A 19,207-nucleotide genomic window follows, 5' to 3' on the forward strand; every position below is an offset into this window, starting at 1 on the left:
GCAGTGCTGCGCTCAAGAACTGCACTTGGAGGCACTGCACTACAAGGCATTCTGTAAGCCCTAAAGCCCATTTCAACCTGGTGTGTATCCATAATGTACCACAGAAAGGATTCTTCGTTTTTAAACCCACTACATAATTACAAGTCTAGAGCGTGGTGAAGAACGTTCTTCAGAGATGCAAAATCCAAACTGAAGAAGTTGGGATGTGCTAGAATTGCAACTTTGCTTTGAGTCGCCTTGGAGTTCTTTTCTGGACAGCATTTTCTCCCTAATGTCTGTCTGTATTTACTTTGGCGCACAATCAAGAATGGCAGCAGTTTCTGAAGTGCTGGTCAAAGCCCCTAGAAATGCTAACGTGTTATCTGCGGTTTCAATTTCTTTTCACAGCAGCAACATTGCTTTTGGCTAGCAAAAGGTGTGTAAGCGATAAACAAAGTCTATTTGAGAAGTCTGTGGGTGCAGAGAGTGTTGTTAGCATTTTGTGGTTGATGGTTTGGATTCCCTTTTTACCCAGGTGACAAGGCATCCAGGCTCATGAGCGCACGGGAGAAAGAGGCTCATGTAATGTGTGCTCCTAACAGCTTTCAACATCATTGTAGGTGGCCATAAAAGAACTTAATCTCCAGCACCAGGGTGTCGAGGAAGTGTTAAAAGAAATCCTGGTCTTGAAAGAAAAAAGACACCCCAATATTGTCACCTACCTCCAAAGGTAAATAGTTCTGGTGTTGTTCTGGGAATGTTCGTTTGCATACATGCAAGGCACAGATTGCAAAGCTCTTTCCTCACTGGCTGAAAAGCGATCTTTCTATTGCAGCAATCCACTCCTGTAAGAGACGTGGGAGGAGATTGCATTTTGTCCCCAGGAATGGTTCCTGGCATAAAGAGCTTGGAGACTGTTCTTAGAAATCTGGCTCTCTTACTAAGCCAGCAGCCTGTATGTTCACTGGCTGCATGTTCTTTTGCTGTTTTGGGGCATGAATTTTTCCAAGTGTCAGAGGAGAAGTGCTGACAAAGCATCACAGCAATGATTTGCCTTGCCATGTTCCCACTCTTTTCCATTGCTATGCATGCCAAAAGACTAGACTAGGAGACACAGAATTTGCCAGGTTTGAAATTGGTTTTCCTGTTTTTGACTGTCCTTTATTCAAGAATTCCCAAAGGGTGTCCGCAGTGCTGCACACCCACTTGCCCAAGGCAAAAGCTCTGAACACTTGTGTCTCCTTGTTGCTGGAATTAAGGGTGCAATTTGTGTATGAAGATGATGAAGCAGCTGCTGGGATGTGTCTGCTTCCAGATTTATCTTTGCCTCCCAAAACAGCCTTTTTTGCCTGCTTGCCACCTGAACCATCTCCTTTTTTGTGGACGTGTCTTCCCCATTTAGACAGCACAGATTGCAAGCACTGGATAGCCTAGGTGGAGCGTGTCTTCATTTCATTCCATCTTCATTTAGCAGTGACCTGGAAGCAAAACTCAACTGTAGGCTTTTCTTCCGTACGGCAATTTAGCTTTGCACATTCAGCTCCACGCTGTTGTTTTCCTCTTCCAGCTACCTTGTCAATGGGGCTGTCCTGCTGGTGCTGGAGTACATGGACGGAGGCTCTTTAGCTGAGGTTGTCAGAAAGAAAAGGATGGATGTAGGACACATAGCAACAGTCTGTCGCGAGGTAAGGAATCCTGCTTGTGCTTGGGATGGCTTGGATGGGCTTGTCCTTTGAAAGCTTTGCTGAGTGATTCCATGTTCAGAGCTTTTTTTCTGTCTTGCTCTTATGCTTCAGAGAAGCAAGAGCATCTGGACGGAACTGTCTGCCAGTGTCCCTGCCCTTACTATAGTCTGTTCTTTACGCTTCTCTACCATTGTTGAACTCTCTGTCTCCTTTTCCTTTGTATTTTCTCTTCTGTGCTTTGCCTCTCCAAGCCTTTGCCCACAATCTTTCTGCACTGACTTCTTTGCCTGTAAATGCAAAGGTGTCCGAGTTTGAGACCAACGGCAAAGCCAAAGGGAGACTCATCTCTCACAGGTCTCAGCTTCAAGGGATGGCATGGCACCCCCATGGTGCTTGCTGCTGAAAACTGACTCATCAGCTACTTCCAAATCTGCTGTGGAGGCAGCCATCGGACGCTTGTCCTCCAGTCTCCCGCCTGACAGTGATCCCCTTGGTACCTAAGGCAGGGACTTTTCCTCTTTTGGAAAACCCTCCTTTGTCCTTGGGATGGGGAGAACATATCCACCGGAGCAGCAGTATTGTGACTGGCTTTGCAGGGGACAGACTCCTGCAACGACTGATGTTTGCCCCTCAGAAACAAAGATGCCTTCCCTTGGAAAGATCCTGCTCTCCTGGGGTTGCAGCAGCAAGCTCTTCCTCTTGCCAGCACTCAGTGTTCCTGTGGGATCTGTGAATCTTCATGAGCAGTTTCCTTTTGTGTGTGATGAATTCAGATCAGGCTAACTTTTGGCCTCCTGTTTCTTTTTTCTCTCTCAGTGCCTGCAAGGCCTGGCTTTCCTTCATGCCAACCAGGTGATCCACAGGGACATCAAAAGTGCCAACATCCTTCTGAGCCGGGATGGCGCCGTCAAGTTGGGTGAGTGTTCTTGGTCAGGCGCAGCACTCCGGGGAGGAGCTGGGCTGGGGCTGCTTTTGTTTGGCTGCCAGGTGCCAGCTGCTGAGAGTGCACGGAGCACTGCTGCGAGCTCAGGGTGCGGCTGGAAGGTGCTGAGTGGGGCTGAGAGGCACAAGGTGTCAAGAGTAACTTTGGTTTGTGTGTGCTCCTTCCAAAGGGAGAGAGTTACAGTGTAAACCTTCATGTGAATGAGGAAAAGCCAAGGTGGGAATCGTGGCAGGTTTGTTAAGGGGACAACTCTCAATTTTCTTGGCTGCAGTCCTGAGGAAAGAGAGCACAGCTGCTTTTCCAGCAAGATTGAGCACTGCATTGTGAGACTTGGAGTGAGAAACCCTTTTCCTTGGTTTCCTCTTTGAAGCAGTGTTTGTTTTTCTCCTCAGCTGATTTTGGCCTCTGTACTTGGCTCACCCCTGAGCACAGTAAACGGAAGTCCGTGGTCGGCACCCCTCGCTGGATGGCACCCGAGGTGGTGAGAGGAGAGCCATACGGCCCCAAAGTGGACATCTGGTCCCTTGGCATCGTGGGAATACACATGGCCAAAAGAGAGACTCCTTACATTCGTCTAAACAGTGCCAGGGTAAGGTGCAAGTACGCTCAGGTACCGGTGTCCTTCTGGTCTGTCTCCATTAGACAAAATCCCATGCCCACAGCTTCAACTGGTTCCACCAAGGCCCACTTTGAAAAAAGGTCCCTGGGGCTCTCATGAGCTGTCAAGGCAAGGCCTCTTGCAGGTTGCAATAACTGGGGCTGCACCAGAGCCTTTTGTCTTTTGGGAGAGCAGGCTCATCTCTAATGGTCTGCTAGGCAAAAAATTGCCACTGCAGACTGGAGCTTGAAATACGGCGTCTAGGTGAGCACTTAAGGATATGGAAGAAACAGGAAGGCTCTCATGTTTCCTTTCCTTCAGGCTATGTATCTGATAAGCACGCAGGGGGCACCAGATGTGCACACGCTCAGGCTGCCCGCTGCCTTGCGTGACTTTCTGGGCTGCTGCCTGCAGATGGATGTGGACAGGCGAGGCTCTGCCAAGGAACTTCTGCAGGTACGATGCAAAGCGGCTGCAGGCCCACCAGCTCTTCCCTCGCACAAACTCCAGGACATCAGATGGGCCCCCTGTAGTGATCTCTGCTCTGGGTGCTTTTCAAATGGAAACCAAGTGGGATCCAAGACTGACTGAGGTTAGATGGGACCAGTGAAGGTCATCTAGTCCAAACTGCCTGCCACTGGCAAGGACATGCTCAAGGAGATCAGGTTGCTCAGAGCCCCATCCAACCTGACCTTGAATGTTGCCAGGGGTGGAGCACCTGCCAGCTCTCTGGGCAGCCTGTGCCCCTGTTTCAGCACTCCCCTGGAAAACAGTTTCCACCTTCAGAGCCAATCTGAATCCACTCTCTTTGAGCTTAAAAGCAGTCCCCTTTGTCCTCTTGCAATTGGCCCTGCTAACAGATGTGTCCCTATCTTTCTTCTAAGCCCCTTCCAAGATTGAAAGGTCTCCTTGGGGCTTGCCCTTCTGCAGGCTAAACAAGCCCAAGTGTCTTAGGTAATCCTCAGAGGAGAGCTCGCAACTTGTGGTCATTTCTGAGGCCCCCTTTTGCTCTTGGCTGCTGTGTTCAGGTTTAGCTGCTAGCCAAGGCAGTGAACTATTGCAGTGCTGGGGGTGGAGGCCTGCAGTGGGGCTTGAAGAACTCAAGGAAAGCAGTCCCTGCCAAGCGGTTCTACACTGGTCTGTGGCAAGGCAAGGGCTGTGTGGAGCTGCCTGTGAGCCTCAGAGCGCACCCAGCTTGTCCCTCCTGGCCCACTCTTAGAGGTTCCTGCCAGCCAAACAGGGACAGCTGAGCAGGATTTGTGCCAGCCCCATGTGCTGCCTGGCCCGGTCAAGTAGATGAGAACCTCTGCGGCTTTGCTGCCAGGTTTTGTGGCAGACAGGGAGCTGGTGAGTGGGCCACTTCCTTGGCTGTCCCAGCTGTGAAGGAAGATGCCAGCCAGCACAGGAGGGGAAGGGCATGCCAAGGAAGACATTGCTCTGCCTGCAAGCCAGAGCTGAGTCCATCTGCGCTCTGCCGTTTGTGTCTGTCTGTGTTTCTGGGTGCTAGAGGAATCCAGCTTGACCCTGATAGAAGCTCAGTTTGGAAAAGGATGCTTTCCTTTCTCCTTTGGCTCTTTACTTTCAATTTCTTTTGTTTTTTCCCTTTGGACAGCATCCATTTCTCAAATTAGCGGAGCCTCTCTTCAGCCTCTTCTGGCAGCCTGATTGCTGTCATCCCTGCAGCAAAGTAGTGCAGGCAGCACAAGGACACCTCATGAGTTGGAGAAAAGAGCCTCTGAGGACAGGAAGAAATCTTGAGGAGAGAGGGGCCAGGAAACAGGCAGCCATCAGAGCGGGAAAGGAAAGGTGGCATCTCCTTTTCTCCCACTTGCTCATCCTCCTTCTAAATTTCTGCTTAGGACAGCATTGCTGGGGGTCACAAAGTCACTATTAATGTCACTACTGTGGTCTCACACAGACATTTTGGACTCCTTACAGAAGCCGTTGTTGTGCAGCCAGGGAGCTCCTGGGGCATTCCTTTTGCCTCTGAGGGCAGCTGGGAGTGGGTGAGCTTTGCCTGAGCTTCCCTGTGCAGGAAAGGCAAAAGCAGGGATGATTTCCCAAACCACAGAAGGCTGTGACCTAGCAAATGACCCAGTGAACACAGTGTGTGTGCTAGTGTGGCCAAAGTGATCAGCACAGTTGGCTTCCTGGATTCCCTTTCAAATTCTCCAGCCATTGGAGACAAAATCCTTCAGAGAAATTGGCTGTGGGGCTGCTTTCATACTGGTGTTGTTTTTATGATTGGTAGTACTTGTACTATTCCTTCTACAGATCACATGGGCCCCTGCCATGTAAGTCTCCACTCCAGGTGCTTTTCAAATTAAAACAAAGGAAAGCTGCAGTGAAGCAATTGAGGAAGAGGAGATGACCAGGAGCAGTTCGGGATTTCCTTCTCCAATGCCAGCTTGGAGATGGACTCAGAATAAAAATCCTAGAAACCCCCAAGCTCTGTTGGAGGGGTTTGGATTGCCCCCTTGGTCACCTTATCTGTTGCGGTGTGCGTTTCCCAGGATGCGCACGCCAGCATTGGGGTGCGTCACATTCCCCCCGGGGAGACTCTTTCTCCCCGCTCAGGAACTCCAATGGTCTCAGCGGTTGCTTTTGGGGTGCAGAGATGAAGCAGAGGCGAGACGGGTCTTGGGGTAAACTGAGGAGATTTATTAAAGGTACAACTGAAGAATAAAAACTAAAAGCTGAACCCCAAGGACCGGGAGCACATGTCTTGCCGTGGATTTTATAGACAGGGCAATACAAAGCAAACAACCAATGAGAATGCACTCAGGGAGGAGTCCAAGGCAGAGATACAGAACTAAATCCAATGGGAATAGCAAAAGCAGTGTAACGATACAAAACAGCAAATGATATATTGAGCGAGGGAAGATTGGCAAGGAAAATTCTAACAACAGAGGCAGGGATACAGAGAATTGACACACAATGGCATGTATAATTTAAATCATAACACACAAATGAAATAGAAAGCTAGCCTGAAAACTCAAAGCAAAAACCCACACCACAACATCTCCCTCTTTTCTTTTCTAAAAGAAAGAGAGTGTGATGTCAAAAATAATGTTTACTAGGGAAAAAAGGAGAAAGCAAATTTAAAGGAAATTGGCATTTACAGCATCCAGGAACTGCATTCATCATTGCAAAATTTTACCTTTGGTCAATTAAAACTTCAGGGATCTTTGTTGTTGGAGTCCAGGATATTCCTCTGGCCGCTCTGGAGGATTTGAAGACTGTACAGGAGGGTCTGGGATCTGTACAGGGGGGTCAGTCAGACCCACACAGATCCCAGGTGGACACTGATTCTGATTCCTGTCCATGGGAGTGAACACTCACATGCAGGAAGAATCACAAATCCTAAGAATTTAGAATAAGTAGTGGATGGTTTATTATAGAATATAAATATAGAAATTAGGATTCTTAGTATATGGGGCTGAAGAGGCAAGATGGAGGAATTGGGGAGTGGCCCCTGTCTTCCTTGTTCTTGCTCTCGTCCCCCATCTTGTGCTGAGTTGGGTTTTAGAGATTGGCTTAGAGTAGAACTGACATGTTAGTAAAGGTAGTAGGTATTGGTAAAATTTTGTAAATAAAAAATACGTCTCAGACAGTGGTTGGGTCAAGGGTACCTTACTTAAGGTGCGGGGCTCTCTGAGCTGCCCCAGTCCAGCCGCGTGTCCTGCTCTGCTGGGGACGCCTTGCAAAGCTGGACAAGAACTGATAGATAATTAAGAATAAACAGCTTGATAACACAAACTGCTGGACTCAACTTGTCTCTGGCTTTGGTGTGAAACACCCAGAGCAAAGAGAAGACTGAAAACCTTATTACCTCTGGGAACAGCAACCCAGGGGAAACTCCCAGGGAACAGCAACCTTGGGAGAACCCTTATTACCTTGGGGGTCAGCAACCCCAAGGACAATCTCAGGGAAACAGCAGCCCTGAGACTTTGTCTCAAGGTTAGAGCTCAAGCTGATGATCTTAAACTCTAAAATTTAAAAGCCAAATTTGATTTGTGGTTAATGGGTTCCTGGTTACTGTATTTTCACAAAGTCAAGTTTTCTTTATTAAGGTAATATTAAATCATGTTTATAACTAAAATAAAACAACAGACGTATTGGTCATGCCCCTTGCTCTGCAATCACTCAGTGTTGGATCTTCTCCCGGACAGCTGAAGATCTGCTCTTTGAATGGCAAGGAATAACATAATTACAAAGATATTCAGTCTTTGAACCAGTTCTCTTAGTTTTAACAAATCTATGATGCTGACAACTACAACACAAACACACAAACTTGCTGGGCTAAAGCAGGTTGCAGCAAACTTCTCATTGATTTGGCCGTTCTGACTGTCAGCTGGTTGGAAGGTTCCCAGCAGTCTCAAGTCCTTAGATGACAACATCAGAGCGCAAGGTGGCAGGTGCAGGTGTGGCAGCATGACTTTCCTTCTATAATACACAACTTGATAAATTATTTCAAAATTATCTGGAACACAGAGAACACTTGAGTTTAAAAGCAACACAGGAAAAACAAATTGGGATACAAAATTTAAATAATTTAATCAAGCTTAAGAAATAAGGCATCTAATTTAAATCCCTTCCTTTTGGTCTGGAAAACAAATACTAGTTTTATGAAGTGGAAATAAATTGACTTCATAGTTAAATTTTTCTTTTACAAAAGAAAATAATTGTCATTAAACAATTAATTAAGTATCACTTGTTTTGAATCTGTTTTTCATCACCAAACTGTGGACATTTACTTTCTGCTGAGCCCTTGCAAAAAGGCAATGAACAGGGTTTAGTGAGTAGACCAATGAACCTATATTTTTAAATTCACACTAGTAAAGATATCATTGTAATAATAATAACTATGTATTAAATGCACATATGTAGATAATAAACATAATATAATATAGTAAGGATAACAAAATACAACATATATAAACATAATAAATATAAATATGACAATAGTAAGAAATCAAAAGGAACACTGGGTAAGGTATGACCAGGAAATGGATAGGAGTTTGTGCAGTTACCACAAATGAAATAATTGCAGCATATGCTGAAGTCTGTTCTTTCAATTACTAAATCTAAGAAATAATATAGCAAAGACAAGCAAATTAATTTGATGCTTTAAACAGTAAAATTGAAGCTTGCATCAATTCAAATGCTAGGGGTTTTTGCTAATCGGGAAAATTCTTTTCAAAAAGAAAAGCAAAAACATTCGGATTAATGAGTGAATTATTAGAAGCAGAAAAGAAACTAGGAGCTGGGTAACTGTCACAATCAGTTTCAGGGGATCGGTAACAGGTGTGACCTGGGCACAGCCATCTTGGGGGGAGGCAAGACAACACATCCAAGTCTGGGTTTCCGGCTCTACCTCCTCCATCTGAGGAGTGGTGTCCCTCCTTAGAGGGGGGGGGGCTGTAGGGCTGGAAGAAGGAGTTGGATTTACGATTCGGGATCCCTTCAAAGGGGCTGACCCCTTGCTCTTCCGACCCTGGAGGGCCCTTCTGAGGGAGAGACCTCATTGGGCTACCTCTTCCCTCCGAACCCTCAGAGCGACGGAAGGAAGGACCTCTGAGAGAAGGCATGGAACCGGGGACAGACTCTAGGACTGGAAAAGAAGGAGAAGTGCGGGAAAGTGGGCTCCAAGCAGCGTGGGCATTGCCATCTTGGAAGGAAAAGCCTGCACACTCCAAGTTAATGGTGGCCGGCAAAAAGGATAGGTGGGGGTTTGGGGAAGTCTGAGGGGCTGAGGGTGAGGGGAGCTTCACAGAAGCCAACAGAAAATTCATGGGAGAGGGACCCGACGCTCGAATTTTGACGAGATGCGTGGTGTTGAAGGGTCTCTTTGCTTATAACACAAACAAACTTTAACTTATCTTTCCAAATCAAATCCCAAAACTCAATCTAAAAGAAATTCTCAATTGGGGTCCCTGTGAAAACCCGAAAATCAAAATTATCATTTCTTAAAATCCTTTTTCTTAAATTCTCTCCCACAAGTAACTAAAATTAGTTTAAATCTAACATAAACGTCTCGCTGTCTGCTTAACAGTCTCTGTCCCATCTTATTTGTCCCTTCCACCCTCCCTCCTCCCCCCAGAGATGCGACCTTTGACTTACACTTGGTTACAGGGGGTGAGAGTGAAAGGAATCGGTGAGCCTACCCTCCCCCTCCAAAAGCTTTCTCTCACGTGGCTTACTGCAGTTCCCGCACTGGGGCCGAGCAGGGGCAGTGAGGACCTAAATGTCACTCAAGCTGCCGCTGATCTGCCACGGGACTCCCGTAGGGTCTGAACAGCAAGCTACCGACCGCCCTCTTTTCTTTTGGAAAAGGGAATTCCATACCAGCCTAGCCAGTCACAATTCCTAATTACCGATAGGGAACCTAAGTGCTTGTGTAGATAGGGGCGCGACCCCGAAGCCTTACCTGTTCCCGGTGCTTGGTCCTCAAAGCACCTCGTCTTCTTGCAGGTCCAGCTGGTGCTAGTCCCCCCAGGTGGACCACCCTGGCACTGGATCTAGCGCTCCTCAGCTCACCACGACTCTCGCAGCTGGTCGAGTAGCAGGTGTCGATGGAATGAAGACTTGCCGAGGACTCCTTCTCTCTTCCCGGCTTGCCGCTTCCGCGACTGGATCTCCCCAAGTCACTTATGGCAGAGACCTCAGCCACGGTGTGTTCCTGCACCTTTCCTCCAAGGCACCACACCTTGCGAGGGCCTTCTCAGCGAGCTTTCTCTTTCGGCCCCGGGTAGACACCCCCTCTGGGAGCGGGCACGAAACAGTTCTGGAGCCGCTCCTGCTTTGGTTCCTCTCTGGAGTCGGGAAGTTCCGTGTCGCTGATGTTCTTCACTCCCTTCCTCTTCGCGGGCTGTGAAGAGGCAGGGAGCTCCCCAAATGAGCGCTACTACATTGCAGTTTGCTTGTTCCGCGGGCTCTTCTCGCCACTGCTGCCATCGGGCGGGGTGTGCTCCACCTGGTTTCTCCGGATGCCATGGCTCACGCGTTGCAGCGGTGGAGCTGGGGCCGTGCGGCGACTCACGCCGGTGCCTCACCGCGCCGCCCACGCCGCGCTGCCGCCGGGACTGCCCTGCGCCGCGCTGGGGGTCCCGCCAGGCCGGGGCTGCTCGGGTCACACCGTGCAGCCGGCGGTGATGGAATGACGGCGTGGTGGCACGCGGCGTCTCTGTGCGGTGGGGGAGGGACCACCCCGGTCCAGGATGGCCGGTCTGCTGGAGAAGGTACTGAAGCGGCATTTTGCAGTGTTCTGGTGGTGCCGCGGTCTCAAGATTGTTGGTGCTGTTGCCTGATGTTGGTGCACCAATATGTTGCGGCGTGCGTTTCCCAGGATGCGCTGCCAGCATTGGGGTGCGTCACATTTCCCCCCGGGGAGACTCTTTCTCCCCGCTCAGGAACTCCAATGGTCTCAGCGGTTGCTTTTGGGATGCAGAGATGAAGCAGAGGCGAGACGGGTCTTGGGGTAAACTGAGGAGATTTATTAAAGGTACAACTGAAGAATAAAAACTAAAAGCTGAACCCCAAGGACCGGGAGCACATGTCTTGCCGTGGATTTTATAGACAGGGCAATACAAAGCAAACAACCAATGAGAATGCACTCAGGGAGGAGTCCAAGGCAGAGATACAGAACTAAATCCAATGGGAATAGCAAAAGCAGTGTAACGATACAAAACAGCAAATGATATATTGAGCGAGGGAAGATTGGCAAGGAAAATACTAGCAACAGAGGCAGGGATACAGAGAATTGACACACAATGGCATGTATAATTTAAATCATAACACACAAATGAAATAGAAAGCTAGCCTGAAAACTCAAAGCAAAAACCCACACCACAACACATCATTGCAGCATGTTTTGCCTAACAAACTAGAACAAGCTAAACTGAGTCACTCCTTTTTCACCAAAATGCTGGGGCCTTGGTAAGACTTTTCAGATTAACTCCAGCACAAGCCTCTAATATCATTTCTATATGCCCTGACTGCCAGTATTGCTCCCTTCCTAATGTGAACACAGGGGTCATTCCAAGAGGTCTACAAAGCCTACAGATTTGGCAAACAGATGTGACACACATTCCTGAATTTGGCCGCTTGAAATTTGTGCATGCTTCTATTGATGCCTTTTCAGGTTCTCTGTTTGCCTCAGCTCCCACGGGAGAGACAGGGAGAGACACTTGATGTCATTTTGCTGCTGCCTTTGCCTCCTTAGGAATTCCACAACAGATTAAGACAGATAATGGCCCACATACATTTCCTGTAGAACTGCAAACTTCTTCTCCTTATGGGCTATCACTCACCAAAGGGGCATACCTCACTCACCCACAGGACAATCAATTATAGAACGGACCCGGCGCCCATGGCGTTCTCAAACGTCTTCTGGTACAACAAAAGGGGGGAGCTGGGGACACTCCTGCTGAAAGATTATGCAAAGACCTGTATGTTTTTAATGTCTTGAATTGTTCAGTGGCAGACTTAAATCCCCTCAAGTTATTGAACTTGCTACTGTTGTCAGAGCTTTTCAAAATTTTTCTGTTCTTTTTAATCTAGTAAGAGATTCAGTTTATGTTGCAAAATCGTGAGGCCTCAGCCCTGAAAGAAAGTGTAAAAAACCTGGAAACAGATGATAGATTTGAATTGCTGAATAAACGCCTAAGAAGCTAAAGACTCCATAAATAGATTAGAAATTTAGTTAAAACAAGCTTATATGTATTAAGCATTATATTATGTATTGTTACAATTATTCCTTATATTTTACTGTGTATTTAAACTAAAAGTAAAAATTGGATCTTGTCTAGAAAACCTGTTTAGTGGCTAAGGTCCGACATCTTGGCTAAAAGACTTTCTCAGGATAGGAATGCATGTAATGATTGTAATAATAATTGTATTAGTTATGATACCTTGCTTGCTTCAGTGTGTGCAGAGATTAATTAATAAAGCCATCAAGGGGGTGTTCTTGGTTGATACAGAAGGGGGAGATCTGGGAATACACAAGACAGAGAGTCAAACAGACTTGATTAGCATAGCTGGTTTGATAACCAAGGTGCCATGGCAGGAACCAACAGAACTGTGAAAATTACAGGAGATGGGATTACACCTGCTTACGGGAAGAGAGAAGATTTAATCAACTTCTGCAAGCAAAGGATTGTTGTAAAATGCGTGAGTTTTCTGTGTGTGATTTTAAATCTGATTATTGTAGTAAAAATTATTAACCTCTTTGAAATAGTATATAAGCTTTTGGGAAACCTGAGTAAAATCGAACTCTGATCACCGAATCAGTCTTCCTGTCTCTCAGTCATCCCCAATAATTAGCAGAGTAAAGTAACATTTCACTGAGCACAACTAGAGAAGTGAACTGAGAGAAGGGAACTGAGACACTTTTATGTATCAGGACTTTTGTTCTGTAATACTCTGCATCACTTACATGTGTAAGAGAGAAGAACGGTACCGACCAGTAAAACTGGTCCTAGAGAAAAAGGTCCCTTTTAACTTTTTCTTTCAGATGAACTGCTTGTCCTGAGTTTTCCCAGGGAACATCCTACAGACTTTCTGCAGTGCATGATGCTGGCTTACAGTTTGCTTCCAGGGAATAAGGAAAACCACTCTGGCAATTCTTGACAGCAGGGACATATCTTTTTGTTTGGTGGGACCTATAGATATGTCGTCTCCAACCTTTTTGATTTGCTAACCCTTCCTTATGTTGCTAAAAAAAGCCCACAGCAGGGTTTACATTAGATCTTCCAGCAACTTTGGACAAAATAATATTATTTTGGATATGAGCAGTTATGAGAGCCCAGAGGACAGATTACATATTTCCTGCTGGTCTGGTGGGGCAAGAGCCTTCTGGTGTCTCAATCTATTTGTGTTAACCCCTTCCAACATGCTGACTGCCACCAGCAGCAAGCCCATTTGTGCTAAGGAACAGACAGAAAAGAGTTGAAGGGGAACTGCCACTATTTTGTCAGCATGACCATCCATTTTGCCATCCTTTAAAGTCTTCAAAAGGCATATGCCAACTTTTCTCCTGTTGTGATTATTGCAATGCCAGAGACTATGACAGTGGCAACATCAGCTACCTGAAAGGCGGTTGTAGCCAGCTGGAGCTTGGCCTCTTCTCCGAGGCAGTGACAGGACAAGCGCACACAGCCTCAAGCTGCACCTGCAGACATTCAGGTTTGGATGGCAGGAAGAATTTCTTCCTCAGAAGGGTTGTCAAGCATTGCAATGGGCTTCCCAGGGCACTGGTGGAGTCACCATCCCTGGAAGTGTTCAAGAAACAACTGGATGTGGCTGTGGTTTAGTTGACAAGTTGGTGATCAGTCAAAGGTTGGACTCAACAATCTTGGAGATCTTTTCCAAACTTAATGATTCTCTGGTTTTCTAATTCTTTGATTCCAGAAGTAGGTTTCCCTGTGTCTGGACTATCAAAACCTAATCCACCGAACCAAGTGCAGTTATTTTCAGCTTGTACAATATCCCTGTGCATGTGGGGTGTGTGCTTAAAAAGAAAACATTCCTCTCTCACTCACTTTGAGCAAGGAATTTGTTTCCATTCCTTGTGCATTCCTACAGAGGCGTGAAATCCAAAGTGCACCTGACCCTTTTTTGATTCCAACAATCCATTTTATATTCTGAACTTGCTAATTCATTTAGTCAGTAAACTTTCCCTATCACATCCTTTTTGCTCTACTGCTATCAGTGCTGTTCTGTCAAGTGATGAATCTTTCTCTGCTGTCCAGGAAGTCAGAATGAATTCCAGAGACCCAAACAGGGTATTAGTTTGTCATGACTTCAGTAAGCCCTCTTAGCTGCCTGTGGCATTAGGTCTCTTCACCAGATCGAAGCTGTGGTGCTTCAGAATGCTTTCATGAAGGACTGAGGTGAAATGGTGAGGAATATTCTTTTTGCGATGCGCTGTGGCTGTGTCTTTCCACATTTATGTTTGTATGTGTGCATGGGCAAAGGTGGCACAACAACCCTGGGAATTTTTTGGCATGTGGACATTCTGGTCCTGGACTATCAATTGCCTGCTCATTTTGTCCTGTCTGATTTGAGACTTGCACACAAAATGTCACTTTTTAATTTAAGTAGTAAGTTAGTGTAAGTATTTTCCTTTTGTTTCTTAAATTACCTTTTCAGTAGAATAAAAGTATTACAGACCAAGCAATACAGTCTGAGGAGCACAAAAATAATTTGCAAATGGAATCTCAGATGGGTTGTAGAAACCTGTTAGAAAAGTAGCTGCCTAACTGAATAAACAAAATTAAGTCAGAAAAGATTTTGGCTTGCATGTTGGGTTGGGCCTTAATGACAGATTCTCCACACAGAGAGTTAAGTTGAACTCTGGTTGTTTTCATTTTGGCAGATATTGGCCTATTTCCATTCTTTCCCAGCCACTTTCAAGCCACTGAATTCCTCCCGCACCTTGGCTTCCCACTCCAGCTGCTGGTGATGGGAGCAGTAGGGAGGGATAGCACAGCTGCATGAGCTGCAGGGCCACATGTGCCAGGAAAAGGCCAGACAGCAGTGCTGGGGAACTGCAGCCCTGCTCCGGGCTGCTGCATGTTTGTACACACATGGCAGACATAGGAGTGAGGTTTAGCTGGAACAATGAACCAAGAAGCAAATATTAAGTATGCCATCTCTCAAAGCATTGATTGCTATCTCAGCTGGGTGCTCATACCAAGCTTTCCTTTTACCTTATCTCATAAAAAGCACCAAGCTTGCTTGGCACGTGGGATTTTGACATGGAAAATTTTACATCTGTGGGAATAGAAATTTAGCATGCAAAACCCCTCATAGATCTGCTCTGCAGCAAGGAGCTGACACTGTTAATCCCACTGGAACACATGTGGTGTACTAAATTTTTACGGTTGATGTTGGTGTTTGGTGTGACAACTAGCATTGATGAGTGAAAATAGAGCACTAGTGATGAAAAAAGTGGCTGGGGAAACCAGGGTAACCTACTCCTCACACACAAAATCTGTCGTGACGGGACTGTCCGTGCGTGAGGCACAGCGCCGGGGCATGTAGAAGAATTTTTAGAAGAGCGAGGTCATGATTTATTGATAGGGGGTTTGAACAATCCCTGCTACCAGGGAACAGTATGAGAGTCTGTACTGTTCCTGTGCTGGTCTTGTAAACCTTGAATTAGTAAGAAAGTAGCAATTGTAATAATTTAGTGTGCCTTTGCACGGATGCTTCCTCACGGATGCTGAATATGTGTAACAACTTGCTAGGCCTTCTCATGGATGTAGAAAACAGAATGCTATTCATAAGGTAGAACAAAAGGTAAACTAGATGCCAAAAAACGTGGACTAATGAACAATCACTTAATGTATATGTATATGTACTTTTAGCCAATCACCAACTGTTTAGCTGTACTTGCTTTTCTCTCTGTAACCTGATAAAAGGAGTATACCAGGAATAAACAGCAGAGATCAAAGCTAATCATATTGATGCCTGTTTGATGATCTGCTCCTTTCTCGCAACAAAAAGAAAAGAAAAAAAAAACAAAACAAAGCCATAAATATTTTTAGAATTCAGAGATTCCAATCTTTAAGGCATGAAGTCCTGTGTCTAGCTGAAACCGAATGATGAAGAACAGCAGTAGCTGTGGATGACATAAAGTACCTCTTTTGTTTTAAAGTAATGTCACCTATGTCTGATATTTGACCAAGGAAAATATAATTTTCTAACATAAAAGACAAATAGCAAAAAGTTTTCTCCTAACTTTCTTTATGGCGACAGAATGTTAATAAACTCTACCCTGATAGGTATGATAAGCTTTTCCTTCCTCTTAAGCAAAAAGCAGGAAGGACTGTATTGATTTTTTTGGGGTTGTATGCTTGTGTTCTACAGCTATCATATGCTATTGGTCTCACACTCTCTTGCTGTCTTAGGGCTCCATTATGGTACATCAGATGGATCTGAAGAGGAACTGCTTGAAATTGTCCAGAAAAACTTTGATCTATGCCTTAGAGCTATTGTAAGGTTTGTGTGATGTTAGTATTCACTGTGTGTAATCATATTTTTTATGCTCTCTCTTACAGTTTAATTATTTGGCTTATAATCTCAAGAAAGTCACCTTCATCATAAATCTCTAATTGATATAATTTCTGCTCTTCCCACATCCATGCACCCAGTACAACATACAAGAGCCAATTGATAAATCAGGTCACAAAGTGCACTGAATAAGTAAGCAGCCTAAATTACACCATGTGTATCTACCAGTAATCCTGGTGGTGAACTGTGTTGCAATTCATCAGCCAGGTAGTAATGTACCTGGTGAAGCAGAATAAAAGTTTAACATTAGACATAGTTAGGCTTTCTAGTTTACAGGGTGTGTACAGGGCAACAGAAATATTGGCTCTTTTTGAAAGAAGTGTTGGGCTCTGTGCCTTTGATATTCAGGTGGCAACAACTTATGAGACAGCTGAAAGGCTTTGGTGCTCTCATGTTACAGTTTGGACTCAACTAAACTTAACTAGAAAGCAATCCGTGTTTCTTACATGCTCTCTTAAGATCTGAACTACTGTAATGAAATTATTGTAACTGAACTATTGTATAAATTTAAAAACCAGAACAAGGACAGCCATGAAATTAACGTTCTTGAAGTGAAAGTTCACTTGTGATCAGAAGTGTCACTGAGGCTCCCATGCAACCAGACAGGACACGCAAACCCAAAGCTACTAACACTGCCTTTTGCAGCCCACCATTTCTGGAATATTTTTGGGCCTGAAACAGCAAGTCTCTTAGACAAATACAATCCTTACATATATAGAAGCACGGGAATTACTCTTTTCTTTGAGAGAAGAAAGAATTGGAGGAGAGGAGCAGATCGGTACCTGCCCTTGCATGCAGTTACCAACCTGCATTCCAGTGAGCTGTAATTTGACCCTAGCATTTGTCCCTATTTTTCTCCTATTTGTCACCAACTCACATGATTCTTTATGTAAACTTCAAGGCAGCAGAGCTTCTTGCCTTTTTGTAGTATGGCTTCCTGAGACCAAAGGTTCATCTTAGTTCTGAGTAACCTCCTAATCTTTCAGCTGATTTTCACCAAACCTGGATCTCTTAGACATTTTTTGAGATACTCAAGTAATGGAGAGAAACACAACCTCTTTCTGCTTTTAAAGGAGCAACCACATTGTGAGTTCCTCCTTTGTTTTAAGTTTGAAAATACAAAATTGACACAAGAGTTCAAGCCTGAGATAGAAACCATTAGTCCCTGCACATAGTTTGTCATTTTGAGCAACACAGATTTTAAAAGCTCTGTTCTAAAATGCTAAAACATAACGCTACCGGTCTCATTATTTGAGGAAAACACTTTTAATGATTCACTTCTGGTTTAAATCCAGAGCTATTAAAATTATTCATTTCTCTATATTCCAGAACAATCTTGAGCATATTTGTCTCTGAGGGAAAAAAAAAACCAACAAACCCCAACATGTTAGTGAATAGGAAGTCTTTTTTTGTCCCTTAAAAAGGAAATACTTTTCTGACAAGCTATATCAACATTCTGCTGGTGTGCTCAGCCTTTGCATTCCTTTTCAAATATGCAATATATATGCTGAGAGCAGAGGTGATATAACTTTACTAGTCAAAGATCATGCAAGGAACTATGGCAACTTCTATTGCTATAAAGTAATGTTTTCCAAGTGTTATCAATTCACAAATATAATCAAAACTGTTCTTTAGCTTTATCATTATGGCAGTTCATGGCTAAAAATGTGCGGTGATTCCCAGACCTTTATCTTGAAATATCTTCTATTGAAAAATGCTGCATTTTAAAAATACGCTATCATAATCCTGAAGGTGGTGAAGGCAGGTAGGAAAAGAGGAAAGCAGGGAATAAGCCATGAGCATTGTTGAATGAATATTTCCTTGTTAAACATCACCTTACCACATTTAAAGTCCTATAAATGATGCTGGCTGTTCATTTTAATCACCTATTCATTGACATAGGTCATGATGTGTTTTCATTTAGTCAGCAGTTATATTTCAGTGGCATTTGGCTTAGGATCAAGCACACATGACTCCTACAACAGCCATTGCAGCATGTGACCATGTTGCACAAAATATTACTTGAAACAAGACTTAGCTGCTCTACATCATGAATGTCCACAAAACTGCGAGAATGTGTATTCATTATCCTGTCAGTATTTGTACTTCTTTCCTTCCTTTGTCATTTTTCCACCAATCTTCTCTCCAGCAGCTCACAACATGAATCATCTATTTTAAGCGTGCTTTCAAAGACAATTAAAGCAAGATAATACCAAAGAGAAGAAAGCCCAAGCAGCCAAAAATGTTTCAGGTCTTTCATGAAATGAAGAGAAACTTCTATACAGATACCTGTAGCTAATGATTCATCACAGCTACAATCTACTATATTATGCAGGCTAAAAGGTGATACGCATGATTTACATCTTCATTATGATTTCTCTGGTCATAATTGTGTCATGTAAAGCTCTATTCTAAACAGAGACTTTGTGTCTCTACATAAGCAGTTAAACCTCCACAATTACTTAATTTAGTAGATCATCGTCACCTTTGGCAGCTTCTTTTGAGATCAGTCTCTCTTTGCCACAGTAGCATTAGAAAATATTCTATATAACACTTGAAATAACCGAAAAAATATTGATGCTTGCCCAGGTATAGCTGAACTTTTTTCTGTTTAAAATGCTTCTAGACTGTAACATTTATAAAGACTAACTGCATACTTACTGTATATCTTAGACATCAGAGGAAAACTCACTATTTGTAGACACTTAAAAATTAAAATGATAACCTCTCTATTTTTCCTTCTGTAAATCTGTGTAGGTGTAGGGAAGAAAATAGCACCTAGGTTTTATTATCTTCTGGATAGGATACTGATAATCCCTCCGATGTGTCTAGGCCATGATATACATTGGAGTAAAGTGTAAGACTTCTTTTTTTTTTCATTTAGGGAGCTGGATTTGAAAAAGCTAATCTATGAAAAACAGCATG

At 44.4% G+C, this 19,207-nt stretch overlaps 1 protein-coding gene across 3 annotated transcripts; it reads left to right on the plus strand.

Annotated features, from left to right (window-relative positions):
* The first annotated feature begins 552 nt into the window (after positions 1-552).
* Positions 553-11,303, plus strand: LOC134563979 (serine/threonine-protein kinase PAK 3-like). Of its 3 annotated transcripts, none has more exons than XM_063422462.1 (6): positions 553-709; positions 1,547-1,664; positions 2,481-2,580; positions 3,000-3,196; positions 3,527-3,661; positions 9,680-11,303. In XM_063422462.1, exons 2-6 carry the CDS (start codon positions 1,587-1,589, stop codon positions 9,728-9,730), a joined length of 561 nt encoding a protein of 186 aa, XP_063278532.1. In that variant the 5' UTR covers positions 553-709; positions 1,547-1,586; the 3' UTR covers positions 9,731-11,303. The 3 variants fall into 3 exon arrangements, with proteins under 3 accessions (XP_063278532.1, XP_063278533.1, XP_063278530.1); XM_063422463.1 differs by lacking the exon at positions 9,680-11,303 and adding an exon at positions 5,480-6,310; XM_063422460.1 differs by lacking the exon at positions 9,680-11,303 and adding an exon at positions 4,818-6,308.
* Positions 11,304-19,207: the final 7,904 nt, after the last annotated feature.

The sequence above is a fragment of the Prinia subflava genome, chromosome Z (genome assembly GCF_021018805.1).
Source record: "Prinia subflava isolate CZ2003 ecotype Zambia chromosome Z, Cam_Psub_1.2, whole genome shotgun sequence".
Lineage (NCBI taxonomy): Eukaryota > Metazoa > Chordata > Aves > Passeriformes > Cisticolidae > Prinia > Prinia subflava.

Coding starts and splice junctions, on each gene's coding strand:
- LOC134563979 (XM_063422460.1), top strand. CDS start 1,587: ATGGACGGAGGCTCTTTAGCTGAGGTTGTCAGAAAGAAAAGGATGGAT. Junction 1,665..2,480: donor TAGCAACAGTCTGTCGCGAG/GTAAGGAATCCT, acceptor TTTCTCTCTCAG/TGCCTGCAAGGCCTGGCTTT. Junction 3,197..3,526: donor TTCGTCTAAACAGTGCCAGG/GTAAGGTGCAAG, acceptor CCTTTCCTTCAG/GCTATGTATCTGATAAGCAC.